The 19,693-nt window shown below is 42.0% G+C and overlaps 1 protein-coding gene across 1 annotated transcript in view; it reads right to left on the bottom strand.

The window, feature by feature from the left end:
• The window catches only part of RNF13 (ring finger protein 13), a 143,795-nt gene that overhangs the window by 78,670 nt on the left and 45,432 nt on the right, over positions 1-19,693 (bottom strand). Inside the window, exon 5 of the mRNA XM_019532576.1 lies at positions 17,638-17,763. Coding sequence (XP_019388121.1) covers positions 17,638-17,763 — 126 coding nt within the window. The remainder of the gene's footprint in view (positions 1-17,637; positions 17,764-19,693) is intronic.

The following is a 19,693-nucleotide window of genomic DNA, read 5'->3' as shown; positions in this document are numbered from 1 at the left end:
GCATGAAAACTTTGCTGGGGATAACACATTAGGATACTACACACATGTGCTTGTGCATAGGGAACAAATATTTCAGGATATGAATAGATACTGCTTTACCACAGATTCTACTGGTCAACTTCCAGTTTTTGGTCTCTCTTAATAAACTAGCAGAGTAGTTTTAAGCCAACAGCTCTACTCCAGCCGCATTTCTGGGAGTTCATTAACTTGCTACTGGCCTGCAAAACTCCCAGCAGACTCACAGTCAGAGAGCAGCTTGCTCTCCCAAGCTGATCCTGACACTGTTAATAGAGCTGCTTCCTCCTCTCTCAGCTGCTTTATGGTAGCCTAGCAACCAAGGTTCTTCCTGTGAAGTAAATCTCTAACACTGCACAACTTCCTGGAACTTTTCTGACAGTATATATTTATAGACTGTCATATTATAAACAAAGGCTGGAACATCACAGTAATGGTCACTCTTATTGATCCTATTACCTATTTGACAATTGGGCATTTTCTCATAACAGATTTAAATTGTATTTAGCAGTAAAATAATCCACATACTGCAAAAGTCAGCATCAGTAAATTAATTTCTTGTCAAAGAATACTGATTGAAAAATTTGCTGCTACTAAATTCATTGCTTGCAAACTTGAATCACATTTACGGCTCTCAGAGATAGCAACCTGCTGCTGGGAGAGGTCATCAGGACCAAACTGGGGTGGAATGAGGCACTATGCTTTACATTTCAGACAGAAGAATAAATATGAATACAATGCAAAAGAATTCACACACACACACATGTGATGCACCTATCTCCTGTAGTCAAAAACAGCACTCAATTATTCCACAATAAAGGCCCCAAACAGGAAGTGTGGCCATAAAGGACTAACTGAAAAAATATTAGGTCCCCTCTACATGTTACAGTTACTGAGCAATTAACTGAGACTAGCTATACCTGCAAAGTACCTATCACACAATAAAAAGCTCTAACCAGCTATAAAATTAAACTTCAAATATGTGTACTAATTTATAGCTGGTTGCTATCCAGCTTTAATTTGCAGTTGTAGCAAAGAATACATTGTGTGACAGCAATCAGTGGGTCCTCCATCATCCCAGAGTGCACTGCTCCATCTCCAGTGTAAACTCGTCTGAAAAAGAAAAAAAGGGAACTCCTGTTCCGGAACAGTTCTGAGTCCTAGGTTCATTCTCCCTTCACCGCAGCGCCCAACAGGAGATACATGGCCCCTTCTCTACCCGCTCTGCAAACAGATGACCAGGGGCATCCCCGCCACGATGGAGCATTCCAAGTAGCACCAATCATGAGGGAGGGAGAATATCTCACCACCCCCCGGAAGCCAGGGACACCCTGCCCGGCCACAGTGCAGCCAAGGACTCCTGAGCAGCGGCAAGCAGGGAGTCCCCCCACTCCTGCATGGAAGCTGGGGACACCCTGCCCAGCTGGAGCACAGCTCAGGTCTCCTGAATTGGGAGGCACCCCTCCATTTCCTCCTATTTGTGCAGGGAGCTGGGGATACCCTAGCTGGACACAGGTAGCCAAAGTCTCCTGTACAGCAGCAAGTGGGGGTGGGGCAGAGGCTTCCTAGCATATGAGGGCTGCACTGTGGTCCAGCAGGCCCTGGCTCCCTGCATCTGTGTGGGGAAGAATGGGGGTGGGGACATTTCCTGCTGCATGGGGGGGGGTCTCTGTTTCCCTGAAGGCATGGGGAGGGGAGTGGGGGGGTTCCCCTCCCAGCTTGCTTCCCAGGGAAACCCAGGAGACCTGGGGGATGACTCCTTAGTAGAGTCATCTAATTCTTCCAGTGGTGCTGCTGATTAGTCAGAGCTTCCCTGATTAGCAGCAGCAGTAGTGAAAACTGTTTTTCCTATTTCCCTCCTCCTGACAACCTGCCTTATGCACATGTAGCTGTGTACATAGTATGACGTCTTAAATCACACAGAAAGCAATGCTGCAACTTGAATAGTAACTAAAGACACTCTTAGAGACTTAAAACAAAAGGAGAATTTCATGTTTGTTTGCAAAGCAGGAAATAATATAGGGTATGCTAGACGAAGAAATCCACAGGGGAGCATGAACTGTCATCCCACAACAAAAATCAGAAGATATTATTATAAAATGCATTCTATAAAAAAAAACAACAAAAAAACCAGAACAACCCAAGAGAAACGGGGTAATTGTTAAAAGGAGACTTGAGACAGTGTTAAAAAAAAAAGGATATTAATGAGTTCAAAACTAATACAAATGGAATATCTTTACTCACAGGGAGCATAATCTTTAAAATATACTACCTACACAAATATTGGGAGAAAAAAGGCATTTAGTGAAAATTAAACAAAAGTTTTGTACATTTGCTAGTGATGCAATTACAAAAGAAATCAAAGTGTTCAACCTTTGGTTAGCCTGTATGAGGTGGTGGAGAAGGTTGTAGAGGCTGTTTACCATCAAAATGTGTATGATTCATGAACCTGTCTAGCTGATGGGCCGGCATAAACCATGTTAAAGACAGGTATATGTCAGAAAAAGGAAACACCATGCACTTTCCGTAAGAAGAACAGCATCCTCATCCTCATCATCAGTATGCATCAGAAAGAATGGCAGAGAGAGTATAAGTTGCATGTGAATAAATAAAGAGATATAATGGGGAAGTAAGAAAATAGGAAGCAAAAGGAATGATGTCACTGGGGATTAACATGATGAACCTAAGTTATTTTATTTTCTTTAGAAAATGACTAGAATATGATATTGAGTACACGATTGGTGCTAGAACACTAAAACAAGAATACTTAATAGTTGGTAGAAGCAAAAGAGACTCTGCTACATCTTTAGGCATCTAAATAGCATATTTACTCGTATAGCACATGCACCTACCTCCTAATCCCCAAGTCAGCCATCCAAAATTGGGATGCATTTCTTACTTTGGGAAGTTGATTTTTCTTCGCTGACATAGAAGCAGAGTGAAATTTTAAAAAAAGCAAAGAGACTGTGATTAATGGCTGCCACTTTTCCCTGGGGCTGCAAACAGCAGGGCTGGAGTCCCATATTAACCCTCTCAAGCACTGGTGAGGTAGTAGATTTTGGATGAAAAACCACTAGGCTGGCTGAGGGTGAGTGAGTTGCTGCATGCAGGCTGTAGTATCTTGATTAGGCTTCAGAAATGGAAACATACTTTACTTCTATAAACTTCTATAAATATTTACAGTCAAGAAGTAATGGTCTTGCTACTGTCCTTGCAAGAGTTTGGGGCCTAACCTTATTGCTTTCCTGCTGCACCAGAAAATTACTGCTGTCTGAGACAAACCGTCTCCTGGGATGGCATACTTCTAGACACTCTGGCTGCTTGCAGATGTGGGAAAACAAACAAAAACGGCACTTTAAACTCTGCCATAGGCAACATGTAGATGGGAAACAGGGGAAAATGGGAGGATCATGTCCCCCCTGAGACTGGCCATCACCAGCCAGGGAGTGGGGGTGCTGAGTGAAGCACTGGCCAGTGCTCCCCCAAGACTGGTGCTGACCTCTGAGTGGGGGCACAGAGAAGCACCGGTGGTACTTCCAGCTCTGCCGCCAGCAATTCCAGGGTCAGAAATGGGCTGCTGGGGGGAGCCCCCACTGGTCAGCGATCAGCCGCTGCTGCCCCCCAGACTCTGGAGGCATCAGTCACCCATGCTCAGTGTGCTCTAGTGCCAAGCCCAGCACATGCCCAGAAGCAGCAACATCTTAGTCGCACCTAGCTTTCCCAACATCTGTAGAGATCAGGCAGTTAAGCGGGGCTTTTTTGGTGCTTTTATCTAAAATTGCTTCTTTTCAGATCACTAAATTTGCTTGCTTTTTATATATTTAAACTCACCAAAAACATTTATAACTAGCCAAAAACTTTATATTTAATTACTGCAGTAAAAGGTAGATGTACTAGAACTTCATCTGGTTAAGAAAGAAATGGGTTTTAAATTTAAGTTCCCAGAAGATTTTTAGTAATAGGCTGATTCTCAGTGGCTGGTTGCAATATTAAACTTTAATGGTTGATTCCCACTTCAGATTTTAAAGTGTACAATTGACTTAACTGGATGTAAAATCCAAACCCTTAACAAAAATAGGATGTTTAGTGACAAAAAAAGTCTGGTAAGTGACAACAGACATCTATGAATAAATGCATATGTTGGATAGATAATCAAGGAGCACAAAGTTTTTACATGCACATTTGTCCTGGTATATACTACTCTTATATGCTTGATCCTCCCATTTACATACAAGTCTCCACAGAACTTAAATCATCATTTCCTTCTTATATTCTTCTCTCAAATTCATGGATAATATTCCTTGACATTTTCAATACTAAGAATTTCAGTTCCTTGATTCAAAGTAGCATAGATGCTTTACATTGTTCTACCATCAACTGTATTTCTTACAAATAATGTTAGAGGATATAAACATAACATTCAGAGACCTTGAGTGACTGTAACTGGTTCCAAATTAACAGCTATTTCCATTCAATGCTTGTTTGCATAGCCTACATGTGACGTCAGCTATCTCATATGCCCAAGCGCCATGTAAAAGATGGGATAACACACAAAAAGTACACTGGGCTAGTTGTGTATGGAAGTCTACATGGCCACATTCTGCTTTCAGTTTTATCCAAGTGCACCTCAGTTAATTGTACTCAAGTAAATAGGAAACAGAAAATGAGGGTTGGAAGAGACCTCAGGAACTGATTTAGTCCAAACCCCTGCTCAAAGCAAGACCATCCCCAACTAGATCACTCCAACCAGGGCTCTGCTGAGCTGGGTCTTAAGAAGCTCCAAGGATGGAGATTCCACAACCTCTTTGGGTAACCTGTTCCAGTACTTCACCACCCTTTTAGTGAATAAAAGACTTTCCTAATATCCAAACTAAACTCCCCTTGCTGCAATGCAAAACCACTGCTCTTGTTCTGCCATCTGCCACCACTGAGAACAGTTTAGCTCCATCTTCTTTGCAACCACCCTTCAGGGGGTTAAAGGCTGCTATTAAATCCCCCCCTTACTCTCCTCTTCTGCAGACTAAATAAGCCCAGTTCCCTCAGTCTCTCCACAGAAGTCATGTGCACCAGGCCCCTCACTATTTTCATTGTCCTCTGCTGGACTCTCCTATTTGTCCACATCTCAACTGTTAAGGGGGACCCAAAAATTAACACAGTATTCCACATGTGGTCTCACCAGTGCTGAATAGAAGGGAATAAAGACTTCCCTCAATCTACTAGCAACACTCCTATTTATGTAGCCCAGTAGGCTGCCAGCCTTTGCAACAAAGGCATATTGCTGGCTCATATTCAGCTTGTCCACTGTAACCCTCAGGTCCTTTTCTATAGCACTGCTGCTTAGCCAGTCAGTTTCCAGTCTGTACTGGTATATGGGATTTTTCCATACTAAGTGCAGCACTTTACATTTCTTATTGAACCTCATGAGATTTCTTTTGATCCAATCCTTCAATCTGTTGGTCTCTCTGAATCCTAGCCCTACCCTTTAGCATATCTACCATTACCCCCAGCTTGTTGTCAACTGTCAACTTGATAAGGGTTCAACTCCATCCCATCTTCCAGGTCACTGCAGATACTGAACAAGATCAGCCCTAGGACCAACCCTTGGGACACTTCACTTGATATTAGCTGCCAGCTAGACATTGGGCCATTGATTGCTACCCTCTGAGCCTGATGGTAATGCCAGTTTTCCTTTTACCTTACAGTCCATTCATCCAACCTGTACTCCCTTCGCTTACGTGCAAGAATGTTGTCAGAGACCATATCAAAAGCTTTGCTCAAGTCTAGGTATATCAGTCCACTGGTCTCCCTGCGTCCACAGAGCCAGTCATCTCATCACAGAAAGAAATTAGGTTAGGTGTAACTTCCCTTTGGTGAATCCATGCTGACTCCTCCTAAACACCTTCTCCTCCAAGTGCTTAGAAATGTATTCCTTGAGGATCTATTCCATGATTGTGCCAGAGACTGAGGTAAGGCTGACTGGTCTGTAGTTCCCCAGATTCTCCATCTTCCCTTTCTTAAAGACAGGCACTTTATTTGCCCTTTTCCAATCATCCCAGACTTCTCCCAATAGTTAAGACATTTCAAAAGATAATGGCCAGCAGATCTGCAATCACATTGGCTAACTCCCTCAGCACCGTCAGGTGCGTCACATCTGGCCCCATAGCCTTGTACACATCCAGCTTTTCTAAATAATCCCTAACCTGTTCTTGCAGCACTATTGGCTGCTCACCTTATCCCCAAACTGTGCTGCCAGGTGCAGTAGCCTGGGAGCTGATGTTGCTTGAAGGCCGAGGTGAAGAAGGCATTGTATTTGAGCCTTTTCCTCATGATGCGTCACTAGGTTGCCTCCCTCATTTAGTAAGGGACCCATACTTTCCCTGATCTTCCTCTTGGTGCTGACATACTCGTAGAAACCCTTCTTGTTACCCTTCACATCCCTTGCTAGCTGCAATTCCGATTGTGCTCTGGCCTTCCTGATTTCATCCCTGCATGCCTGAGCAATATTCTTACATTCCTCCCAGTTGTCTGTCCAAACTTCTTTTAAGCTTCATTTCTGTGTTTTAGCTCCCTGCTAAGCCAACCTGGCCTTCTGTCATACTTGCTAGTTTTCCTGTGTATTGGGCTGGTTCATTCCTGCACCCCGGTAAGGTTTTTTTGTTTTGTTTTTTTTTTAAAGTACAACCGGTTCTCCTGGATTCCTTTAACCCTCGGACTGGCCTCCCAGGGGATCTTGCCTATCAGTTCCCTGAGTGAGTTTAAGTCTGCCTTTCTGAAGTCCAGCATCCTCACTCTACTGCTTTCCTTCCTTCCTCAGGATTATGAACAATCATCTTGTGGTCACAGCTGCCTAAGTTGCCACCCACTACTACAGGGGCAGGCAATTATTTTGGGCAGAGGGCTGCTTATTGAGTTTTGGCAAGCCATCAAGGGCTGCATAACACGCAGCCCACGGCAGATAAATATTAATTTTCTAAAATTTTTAGGGGTCCCACGGGCCAGATAGAATGGCCTGGCTGCGTCCAGCTCCCGGGCCACATTTTGCCCACCCCTGCACTACTAGCTTCCTCATCAATTTTTCCCCATTTGTGAGCATCAGGTCAAGAAGAGCATAGCGACTAACTGACTTCTCCAACACTTGCACCAGGAAGTTGTCCTTTAAACTCTCCAAAAACTTCCTAGATTGCCTGTGCACTGCTGTATTGGCTTCCCACCACATGTTTAATTTATACTAACTAAAACTAATAGTAGAATGTGGGACATAATATGCAATAGGATATAAAAACATAGCTGCTACTTTCATTACAAGAGACTATGGCATTTGTTACCACAGCCCAGGTCACAGCAATTATCTATCCTAATGGAAACTGGCAACTGCATTTTTACAGGCCTTGCTGTAAGTAACTGAAATCATTTGAGAAATTCATAGGCCATGTTTCTGGATTCTGTAAGGAAAAAAAATCTGACATTTCTGTTGCTATAGCTCACTCCTCTTTCCTAGCACAGATACCAAGAAATGAAATGAAATGAAATGAAATAAAATGAACAGGTAATAGCAGGTGTCTCCTATTACTGCACTCAGCTGTGACATTCTGAGATTAGACTCACATGATGCAGGTGCTAAAAAACTGCTATTTGTCACTGACAGATTTCGTAAATAGATATTTTCTCTCTTCTATTTTTACCTCTGGAAACCTCAATGTAAGTAAATGTAAAACTGACTAATGAGTATACTCAAGACTCCTTTAAAATTATGAACCTACAACAGAACAAAATCTAAATTAAACCCAAAGTAAATGAAATTAGATGTAGATAACATCTAACTAAAGATTACGGATTTGACTCAAGTCATTATTTCATAACACTAGTAATAAACAATTTACTGATGAATAAGATTCTGGACCCACAGACTTTACAATGTAGACATGAAAAATGAGGGCAACATGTGATATTAATTGAAGTGAATGGGTAGTGAAATGTAGCTTATATTTAGGCGAGTTCTGTGATTTTGCTTTTATTTCTGAGTACATAGCCATGATTTTCTTAACATTTCATTGTAATGTTTATAGGCATTTTACAGGAAGTGTGAGCAAAAGCATGACTTGATAGGTGAAAAAGTGTGGTAGACCAGGTCAGAGGGGAGGTCTGTATTTCAACAACCTGGGCGGAGGAGGTAGATAAAATGAGACTGGAAAGACATGAGGTATTTAAAGTTGTTTCTTGGACAATTACAGGTAGGGTCAGCTGTTATTTTCAACAGGCTAAGCTTTTACAAAAGCCTGATTTTAGCTGGAATCTCTCAGAGGTTAAGTAAAAAAAAAAAAAAAAACTTCAAGAAAAATTCTTTCAGACATTTTCAGTAAGTATAACTCAATGAAATAGCAGGATTAAGCTCTTAAAAGACTTACCTGCTGGCCAGGGGGAGGGGAAGAGGAGGGCAGCAGCAGTGCACAGATCTTGGGTTGCTTTTAAACCCACAGATGAACTCCTAATTAAAAAATTGGGAGACCACTGATCTATCTATCTAGATATATCTTTCCCAAACATCTATTTTATAATGGTGCTTCATTTTTATTAAGGTAAAATCCCGCCCCTCTGTCACCTCTCCCTTTCCCAAGATGTCCCCAAGTACTTAATAAATCCTTCTTTGCAAGATCTTCTCAAATTCACATTGAAACCATGAAGTTCATTCTACCTAGCTGGAGCTGGCATAGAATGACATGTCAGATAAAGCTACTATTGAGGCCCTTGATATAGATTTCATAGGCATTACGGGCAGGAAGGGACTTCATGAGATCGAGTCCAGCCTCTCCTGGCATAGGCAGGAAGTTTGCTGGGGTCAAATGATCCCAGGAAGATAAGCATCCAAACTTCTTTAAATGAGTCTGAAGTAGGTGCTTGGCACCACCTCAGGGGGGGGGGCATTCAGACTGTAAAGAATTGTTTCCTTATGTCCAGTCTAAATCAGCCTTACAGAAGCTTGTAACCATTAGACCTTGTTAGCCCCTGGAGAACAACTGTTCTTCCAGATCCTGGTGCACACCCCTTATGTACTTACAGGCTGCCACCATGTCCTCTCTGACCCTTTTCCTCTCCAGACTGAAAAGTCCCATGTCCCTCAGCCTCTCCTCATAAGGCTTGCTCTCTTGGTCTTTGATCATGTGCGTGGCTCACCTCTGGACTCTCTCACGCTCATTCACGTCCCTCCTGAAGTGGGGGTCCAAACTGGATGCAGTACTCCAGCTGTAGCCTCACTAAGGCTGAGTATAAAGCAGGAGGATGAAGTCCTTAAGTGCTTAAGATGCACTGGTGGATGCATGCCAGAGTTTGGTTTGCTTTGCCAGCTACAGCATCGCATTGGTGGCTCATGTTCATTTTGTGGTCAATCAAGACTCCCAAGTCTCTTTCGGTCATGGTAATAGCAAATGTAGCACTGCCAAGCCTGTAAGTATGATGATGGTTTTTCCTCCCATGGTGGAGCACCCTCCACTTCTCTATGTTGAATGCCATCAGGTTTTGGTTGGCCCACCTTGCGAGCCCATCCAGGTCAGCTTTATCCGCCAGTCTGTCCTCCAGTGTGACTGCCTCCCCCCCAAAGTTTAGTGTCATCCGTGAACTTCACCAGTTTGCATCTGATGCCCAAATCCAGATCATTAGTGAAGATTTTGAAGAGGACTGGCCCAAGTACTGACCCCTGAGGGACATCACTGGCCACTCTGCGCCATATTGATTTGCTTCCGTCAACTATTACTTTTTGGGTCTGACCCCAGAGCCAGTTCCCCAGCCATTGGACCATGAGACAGTTGAGGTTGCAGTTTTCCAGCTTAGCCATGAGGACATCATGGGAGACCAATTCAAAGGCCTTTTTGAAATCCAGATTTATGACATGAACCTCATCTCCCTTGTCCAGGCAATGTGTCACCTGGTCATAGAAAGAGACAAAGTTAGTCAGGCAAGACCTTCCAACAATGAGACCATGTTGGCTGGCACTCAAAGTTGCCATCTGTTAGCCTGTTGCTGATGTAACCTTTGATGATTTTTTTCCAGGATCTTTCTAAGGATGGATGTCAGACCGACTGGCCTGTAATCCCCTGGATCTTCCTTCCTTCAAGATTGGGACCACGCTGGCTCTTTTCCAGTCTTCTGGTATCTCTCCCCAGCACCACTAGTTCTCAAATATCCTCGCCATTGGGCATGCTATGATGCCTGCCAGACCCTTCAGGACTCTTGGGTGCATTCTATCCTGGCCTACAGATATATGGATGTTGAGCCTCTCGAGGTGTTCCCTCACTTCATCTACATCAATTGTGGGCACATCTTCTGCACCCTGGATGCTTTGTGTCCTATCTGACAGGGTGATTCCCTTCAGCAGGTGGAAGACTGATGCAAAGTACTCATTTAGGAGACTAGCCTTTTCCTGAGTTCAGATGTCAGCTACCCCATTTGATTTAGCAGAGGTCCAATGTTGCCTTTGTTCTTCCCACATATCTGAAGAAGGACTTTTTGTTTCCCTTGATTCTCCTGGCTAGCCTGAGTTCAGTTTCTGCCTTGGCTCTTCTGGTCCACTCTCTACAGGTGTGGACTAGTGGTGCATAGTCCTCCTTGCTGATAATTCCCATCTTTTATCTGGTGTAGGCTTCTCTTTTTAGTTTCAGGAGGTCCAAAAGTTCTCTACTGAGGCAAGGGGTTTCCCAGCCCACTGACTGGCTTTCCTGCAGGATGTAATGGACTTTCCTTCTACTCTGAGGACTGCATCCTTAAGGAACAACCATTCCTCATGGACTCCCCTTTTTGAGGGGCCATGGTCTCTTAGTGCTTCACTGACCAGTCTCCCAAATTTGTGAAAAAGTCAGCCTTCCCAAAGTTGAGGATTTCTGTTTTACTGAGAGATTTTCCCACCCAGCGTTGGACAGAGAAATTGATCAGTTCATAGTTGCTGTCACTAAGCTTCTACTCAATCCTCAGATTGCTCACCAGATCATCTTCTTTGGCCAGTACCAGATCCAGAAGTTTCTCTCCCCTAGTGGGCCCATAGACCTTATCAATGCAAGTGGAGAAGCTATGCAGCTGGTCAGATTTGGCTGTGTGCTCCTTCCACGAGACCCCAGGGAGGTTGAAGTCACCCATGACAACCATGCATCAGGAGTATGCAGCTTCAGCCAGTTACCTACTGAATTCAAGATCCAGCTCTTCTTCTTAGTTGGGAGGTCTATAATAGACTCCTACAATTAAATGCATTTTCAAACTTAGTAAAATGCATTCAGATTCCAAGGCAGACAAGGACATATAGCTGGACAGTCCACATTCCTGAAAGTCAAATCCTTTATTTTCACTGTTTGTCTTCTGGCATGACTACAATGGCCTCCACAGTGTTCTTAAGATTGTCACTAAAAATAAGCCCCAATCCCGTTGTTCCTCTCTCCACATTCTCCAAAACTGTGATTGATGCAATTAGGATGCTTCACAGATACCCCCTGTTGCTACTTTTGAGATATGTCTCTGCTAAGCTTCAGAGGGATAGCAGAAGTTGTCCCTAGAGTTCCCCATTGCTTTACTTCTAGATTTGGAGATAACAGAGTGGAAGCAGGTAAGTGAAGCTTAATTTCTGGTAGCAGTTTTGAGAGCGTTGTGTAGGGAATAAGACTTAACTTTTGTCTGCATGGGCTATGACAGCACTGAGCTGCCTGCACTGGCTGTACACACACACCACTTGGCCAGATGGCAAGTAGTTGTACATCCTGCACCCTGCAATAACCTGGCCAGTGCCTATTCAACTTAACCTGCTGATCTACCTCCTTAATTAGATAGAGTTTCAACTCTGAGTACAGATGGATTTGTCTTTGAGGCATGTCAATTATTCAAGAAAAAGGATTTAGAATTCTATATCTTTTAGTTTCTCAGACTACCAGCTTACTAACAGTTATATTTAGAGCCTATTTCTTTTCAATCCATATTCCACTATGCTATTAGTCTATATAATTCTCACTGGGCTGTCACCTTTTTCTCAAAGAGGAAGGTAAGCTATGTTTTACAACAAAATGGTTGACAAAGAAGCTACCACGGTGAAATCAGCGTTCCCTGATGCATGGACAGTCCATGATCCACTAAATACCTATGAAATCCCATCACTGAGAGAACAAGGTGCATGCACAGCAATAGCAAGACTTTGGTAAACATTCTAGCCAATGGGAGCCTGAATGAAAACTAATTCCTGAAGTGTGAGCTTTGAAAACTAGAAAAACAAAACTCCATTGTCAAACAGGCAGTAAAAATCAATATGAGTTTGATTTAGACCTCTATAAACAACAATTCAGTCTGATCAGACTCACTGTAAGAAAAGGAGAAGACATCTAAATTCTCAATATGGGAAAGAGAAAATGTGGGTGCTAAATAGAACTATCATTGATAATGCCTAGAAAAAGGCAAACTAGATGTCTACGTGTAGGCAGTGTAGCAACATGATGCTGAGACACTCCCACACTAGCTTGGTATGTACAGCTCCCAAGCTGAAAGCAGTATAGTTATATTACTGCCGTGCTGTATACAGGCAGATAGGCTCTACTTTGCACTAATGTATCTATACTAGTCTGGCTTAGAAGCCAACATGTACAGAACTAGGGTGGGGGCTCTCTCACCACAGCACCATGGCTGTCTTGTTCCATACATACATGCCCATATCATAGCAAAGAACTGAGCCCGCTGTCTCTATGGCCCCTCCATACCACTGTGAGGGAATAAAGGGGCCTTTCTGAGGAGAAGAGTTTCAAGATAATATCCTCTACATAGGGAACCTTTACTACAGGAAAGGAGCTGCTGAGCCAAAATTACATTAATCCCACTTCATGTGCAGGGAGGGAAGTGATGGGCAAGAAATGGAAGGACAGGTTATAACTGGTTGGTAATGCAAGGTAATGCACATAGGCAAAAAGAAGCTCAATTACACATTAACACCACTAGGTTCTGAACTAGCAGTTCTGAACTAGCTGTCAAGATTAAGGAAAGAAACACTGGAGTCACTATAGGTAGTTCTCTAAAAAATCAGCACCATGTACAGCAACAACAACAAAAAACTAATAAAAATGTTGGGCATCATTAAGAAGGGAACTAAAAACAAAAACCAGAAAACACTGTCATGCTACTACACAAATCCCCACGGTAAACTTATATCTTGAATACTGCGTGCAGTTCTGGTACGCACAGCTCAAAAAGGATGTAGTAGAATTAGAAATGGTACTGAAAAGAAAAAAGCAAAATCATCAGGAGTATGCAGCAGTTGCTATAAGAAGAAAGACTAAAAAGGCTATGGCTTTCCAGTTTGGAAAGAAGGCGGCTGAGGGAGGATATAATAGAGGTCTAATAAAATCAGGAAGGATACGGACAAAGTAAATAGGAACAGTTATTTACCAAGTCTTAGAATACTAGAAGTAGAAGACATGCACTGAAACTAGCAGGAGCCAGTTCTAAAACGAATAAGAAAAAATATTTTCTTATGCAGCATATAGGCAACTTGTAGAACTCATCATCACAGGGGGGGCTGAGGCAGATGGTACAGCCAGGGATAAAAATGGGATTAAACAAACTTATGGGTGATGGATCTGTTTAATAGCTATTAAGTAGAACAGTCAGTGATATATTTTCTGACATCCCTAAATCAATGATTGTGGATACCAGGAAGGTCAGTAAACAGGGGAATAGACAACTCTAAATATACATGCTCTCCTCTAAAGCGCATCCACTCTTGCCACTGTCAAAACGCTAGGCTAGATGGACCATTGGTCTGAGTCAGAATAGCACTTCTGTTCTTAATGCTCTTCCCAGGCTTTACCATAGGAACACCTTAAACACTCTAAAGTTACTTTGTTTTCAAAAGATAATTTATATGTTTAAAGGTTTCCACTGCATGAAACAGTAGGCAGAAACGAACCAGGAGGCTGGGTAGTACAGAAGGGAAACAGGGAACTAAGTAGCAGGAAAATACATGAAGAAAGAAGAGGAGGACCAATAAGAAAAGTAGGTCAGGAGAAAAAGGAATAGAACAGATGGGCAGGATAAGATGAAAAAGAGCAAAAGAAGAATGATAGACTAACAGTTTTCAAAAGGAAAGAACACTTTGCATATTTAATATTAATACATTTAGTGACAACTATTATTTTTCCAAATACCATGTTCCTAGAATAGCTACAGGACTGCCATATGGGAGGGAAAAAGTGAGGCAGCCTGAGTGGTTTATACAGTAGTAAACAAGAGGGTCTACAGTATGGATAAGTTTGGGAACCTCCTCTACTAAAGATAATAGCTGGCATTAGTAGCTGCTATATGGTCTGGTGACAAGAGAGAAAAAAGGTCAACAGGAATGAGGGGTCTGGAATGTGGATTAAAGTGATTAAGAAGCAGCAATAAAACTCTCTGCTCTCTGTCCGCCTACAGAAGCGTACAAAAGATGTATAAAGTCAATAGTGCAAACCCAGTAAAGACTAAGATTTGCCTCACTAACTACAATGGAAATAACATGCATGTAACCACAGGCCATCGCTTACTCTACTGTTCTTCAATGTAAATGGCTGTTTTAATGTAGCCAATAACATAGAAACAAATGAAGAGTAAAATGAAGGGAAGAGCAAATGAAAAAATCAATTATAAACCAAAAATGAAATAAGTAATGATCTTAAGATGAGAACACAAAAATCCTAAATTCCAGAATTAGATGGCAAGTATTAGCCATGAGGATCTTCTTGTTTTCAGAGAAACCTTTCATGACAAATCAGGACCTAAAAAACCAAAGTCACCCATAACAATTTGTTTATGAAACACTAAAGTCTGATGATTTCAAAACACAGCCCTAGGGACTAAGCAGCCATAATTCCTGTTTACTGAACTGGTTTCAGTAGTGGACAAAAACTGACAAGAATTGTATCATTTTCAGAAAGCAACAGAGAGAGGGTCCTTGGCTCTATGATCAGCTTGCCATTCCAACAGCCTCATCTAGGACCTCAAGTTTTTCAGACTCTAAAACCAGTAGGCTCAGTGAACTATTAGACTTTCAGGGCAGAAAGCTTCTCACCTCCTCCATTGCAGAGGTAAGGTTGGCCAGGGACCCAAATGGACTGATTACTTAGAAAAGCAGTTCCCAACCACAGAGTAATCTGCAAGAAAAAGCTGTCTACTGTGGCTGTAGTCACAAGGTTGATCCAGTCCAGGAGATGCTAGCAGACGCTCAGGGCAGCTGGCTCCCCAGGCTGCAGATGTGTACCCCTGGAAGCCAGTTGATCCAGAAGTCTGGAATACCTTGGTCTAAAGCTCTCCAACAGACAGACTGCCAGAGAGGAAAGCATGTGTCCTGTCAGGAATCCAGGCAAGTTTCTAATGAAAACCTGTCTGATGGCAAGTTTCAAAACTGCCTGTATTACGCTGGGAGGTTAGTCACAAAAAACCTCAAAATAAAACAAAAAACATAAGAAAACACTACCAACCTTGTTCCACAAAGACTTGCACACATCATTCATTTTAAAATGAATCTGCATTTTCTAACAGAAAAATGTTCTGTCAGAAAAAAATCTGACCAGCTGTACACACAATATATTAATCATTAGAATCACCCTACCAGTTTGGGGCAGAACAATTTGGGCAGCCACTATGGGAAAGTATGTTACAGATTGCCCCTTAACTGCTTCACCAGAAACAAACGCTGCACTGTTTATCACACATCCAAGAAGTTGGTGCCTGACCACTTCCCTAAACCAATGGATTATTAATTACAGTAGCTGGGCTACACCAGTATGTTCTTGTAATCTTATTCTGTGGCTACGTGGCTGTTGGGTTGAAAAGAAATGGGTATATCTATCCCCTTCCACTACTGTAAAACAGTGAAAGTCCACACATGTGCCATATGACTAGAGGTGATACATTTCTAGAGGGTTTGAACTCTGAACCTTGATGAAGTCATGACCTACTTTTAAGGTCTGGGCATACACAGTGTATAATGGTAATGTAACTGTTTATCAATGTTGATATGTTAATTATGATAATGTTGATTGTACTCAGTTGAAATAATTTGAATTGATTGGTCTTTTTAAGTACTGCCCAGGTTTGAATTTGATTGGGTATTGTGAAAAAGGTGAAGATTGGACCATTGGGTGAGGGACATGTGTTTAAGCCATAAATTCTGTCCAGAGCAGCCAGTACGAGCTCTGGGGGCTCAGGCTCGGACTCAGCCTCACCCTCACTCTGGCTGGACAGTCCTAACCCTGCGCTCTCAGGGTGTGGGAGTTCATTGAGTACTGCAGGTTCCTTGCTGTGACCTGGTCATTGGGATTAAGCTTGCTGAGGTTTACCTGTCTCGCGCTCTTTCCTTTGGGCTTCGGCTGCGGAAGCTGCAGTTGGGTAAAGCATCACACTTTCCCCACTTGAGGTGCTGAGTACATAAGCAGGGAAAACCTAGAAATCCTCAAGGACTGTCAGAGGGTTTCTCCTCCTGACTAGACCCAGGGTGTTCTTGCTGCCATCTGTGGTTTCTGGGTTGTTTGTAAAGTTGCATAGCAGTTAACTGTGTAGTGACCACAGATCACTGTAATGTGTAATTGATTGGCTGTGTGATCAACGACAGCGGGTTTGGAATGTGCGTTGGGTTATTGCCCCATTGGGTGTATTTTATTGTGTTGCAGCTTGGGTGTTATGGGAATACTGCATCAGGTAGTTGTTGCACGGGTTGTGTTGTGTAATACAGCTTATATTGCTCAATCTACCTGTGTTGTAGTGTGTAGCTACTCTTCCTAACTCTAAGTAGGGTTGGGCAGTAGAGATCAATGCTCAGTGAAATCAACTTACTTTAACACCCCTGAACCTGACTACCTGTGGGTCATAAAGGATTAATGACCCTCTGGATTAATTAGTTAATTGGCATCCCCACGGGCTGTCCTTCACTACCAGGGCACAAACAGAAGAGGAAGAGATTCTGTGCTAAACAAAGTCCTTAAGGAAGGGTGGGCCAGATACCAAATGATGTGATGATTATTCTTCCTCTATACAGACAAGCGCAGGATAAACCACTTTTGGTACCAGCAGCAACAGAAGCTATGTGCCCACAATTGAAAGTTTAACCACAATATCACACAACTCTGGACAAGCCATCTGGTTATAAAATACCTGAACCTGGTTTTATCCCACAGAAGTCAGTGGCAAATTAAAGGCCTCATTTTTGCCACGACAGAAAAAGCTCTACATGCTTAAACATACTTCATTACATCACATAAAACTGGTCATTTTGACACTGGAGGAAAAAAAAAACACCCCCCCACCCCCACCAAAAAAAGCAACCCAAACCCTAAACTTCAGATAACCACTCATAATTTTCCAAAACCACAGAAGGAGAACATTTCACTTTGGATTCAGGAATCCTTACCTGTCACACATGCTGTTTCCTAAAAAACAGTTCATGTAATTATTATATTTAATAAGTTACGATATTGTAAATGACAATGCTACCTCAGCTACCCATAGCAGACAAATTAGCAAGAGTGTATTTAGATACTAAATATGGACATAATTCTACATTATCAGTAGTTCTGGATTTGCTAAGCCTTTAAAATGGGGGGAAGAGGGAGAAGGTGGGGGGTTGTCAAAGCCTACCTTGATATCAAAGTTGCAGTCAAGTCTTCTGATTAAGACAATGAAAGTATTGGAGGAGTTGTCCTTAAGTGGTGGAGGGGCTATAGGATCACACGCATTCTCCGGCTTTGAATTTACTAAGAACCCCTGAAACAAAGTCAAGGTATATGATCAGTTTTCTCTTTGACATAACCCTACAAATGTTGTGGAAAATAATTTTTCATATTTATAAGAAAGCCACTTGAATTCCTGAAGCTCTGTCTTGAGTTTTACATTGCATCATGCTTTGTGTGTAAATACTGATTTTAAACACCAAAATGTTCCTTAGGGTTATAAAGAAAGAAGTGCAGCAAACTAAGGACATCAAATAGTTGCACATACTTTCTGATTACCTCGTAAGTAGGTTCATGTCATCTCAGAACCCTAGCTATAGAGCAGTATACACAGATCTGTATACACTGAAGTAAAATTATATAAGTGATTTTCTTTTCAGGGCTGCACAATGCAATCAACAGAAACAGGCCAAGTAGCAGCAATACAAATTCAGTATTAGCTATCAAAGATAAACAGGAGGAATATTTTCACACTTATAAAAAGAGCTAACTTGCATTTTCATAAACAATACCTATTTAGGAAGACAGTGCGAGAGACTGAGAGTTATCAGTCAGAACTGCAAAACACCACACGAGAAATATTGAGACTGGGAAGTTCTGTGGCTGCAAACAGACACTGCCTCCATATTGCCACAAAAGTTCTTATAGTAGCACAAAGTGAAAGCAAATAGATGTCTATGCCCTTTGTTGCATCACAGGTCCCCAAATTTGTGGCCGTGACAAAAGTTAATATAAATTTGTGCTGGATGTCTCTGTTTTCAGGCAGAAGACCTTCAGGCAGCACAGAGTTGCCCATGCTCTCCAGCCACTCCGGGCAGGCATTCCCAGGCCCAAGGGCTCAATCCTACATACATACAGGGGATTCCCAGGGCATGAAAGATTGGGCCCTTGAAGCCCCTGCCTGGGCTCCCCAGTGTGAAGTGACCTACTGCAAATTGGATTCTCTACACACACTTCTGCAAGCAAAGAAATTTGGGGTTCCACAGGATTGGGGGCAGCAAAGGCCCCGATGGACAATAAGTAACACCTATTTCACCCAGTGAAGCAAATCAGCCATTTCTGAACGGATCACAACACAGCTGATCCACTTCATTTAGCAACATCCGTTTCTGTTTTAGCCTATGATTGTCAGTGCCTGGATTATCCCCAGGAGGCACGAGAGGGCTTGAGTATGCACCTTATTACATGATAGCAACTGATCGTGATCACGCCTAGCCTACAAACATTCTGTGGCAGTACACAAAGCAGGTCTGATATTGTTTTAATAAACTGTGGCTGCATCTTTATCCTGAAGAGTACTGGGATCAGAATTGTGAACAATATTTTTAAATGTTGCTTAATACAGAATTCTAATTTTTGGTATCCTCCTAAAAGGCATTAGGACTCAATTTCTGGAAATACTTAGCATTATCTGCTCCTATTAAAGCTGGTAAGGGGTTGCAGGTATTTACTGCTTGTGAAAAAGAAAGTCATTTATTTTTCTACCTAAATATGGATTGTAGGACCTAACCTGAAGCAGTCTGGTTTTGAAAATTTGCTCAAAATTTAGGGGAAAAAATATTTTTGAAGATTTGCTGTGTCATAACCTCATTTTTATGTTAAATTTAGAAGGTGAAGTCTTAAATTGCATTTGACCTCTTATTTCACATAAATATAAAGATTAAACTTTCTTGTTACAGTAGAGACATTAAAATCTAAAGCCTAGCAAGACCTAATAAAATGCGCTAGAACTGTATCAATCATATATTAAGTTACTCAATCAGTAGATTTCCTAAAAATTCAAAAGTTGTCAAGATTCCTTCATACAAAATATATTACTCTGACAATTTTCTTTTAAAATAATTTTAAATTAATAGAACATCAGTATATGATACAAGTACAAGATCATCAGATCCAGATAAAATATTCTTCATCAGTTTGTTAGAAATATTATTAAAAATGCATTATCAATAGCAGATTTAGAA

This window comes from Crocodylus porosus, unplaced genomic scaffold, assembly GCF_001723895.1.
Source record: "Crocodylus porosus isolate Cpor-Errol unplaced genomic scaffold, CroPor_comp1, whole genome shotgun sequence".
In the NCBI taxonomy this organism is placed as follows: Eukaryota; Metazoa; Chordata; order Crocodylia; family Crocodylidae; genus Crocodylus; species Crocodylus porosus.
The sequence above is the reverse complement of the archived record's forward strand: the minus strand, read 5'-3'. Positions and strand labels throughout refer to the sequence as shown.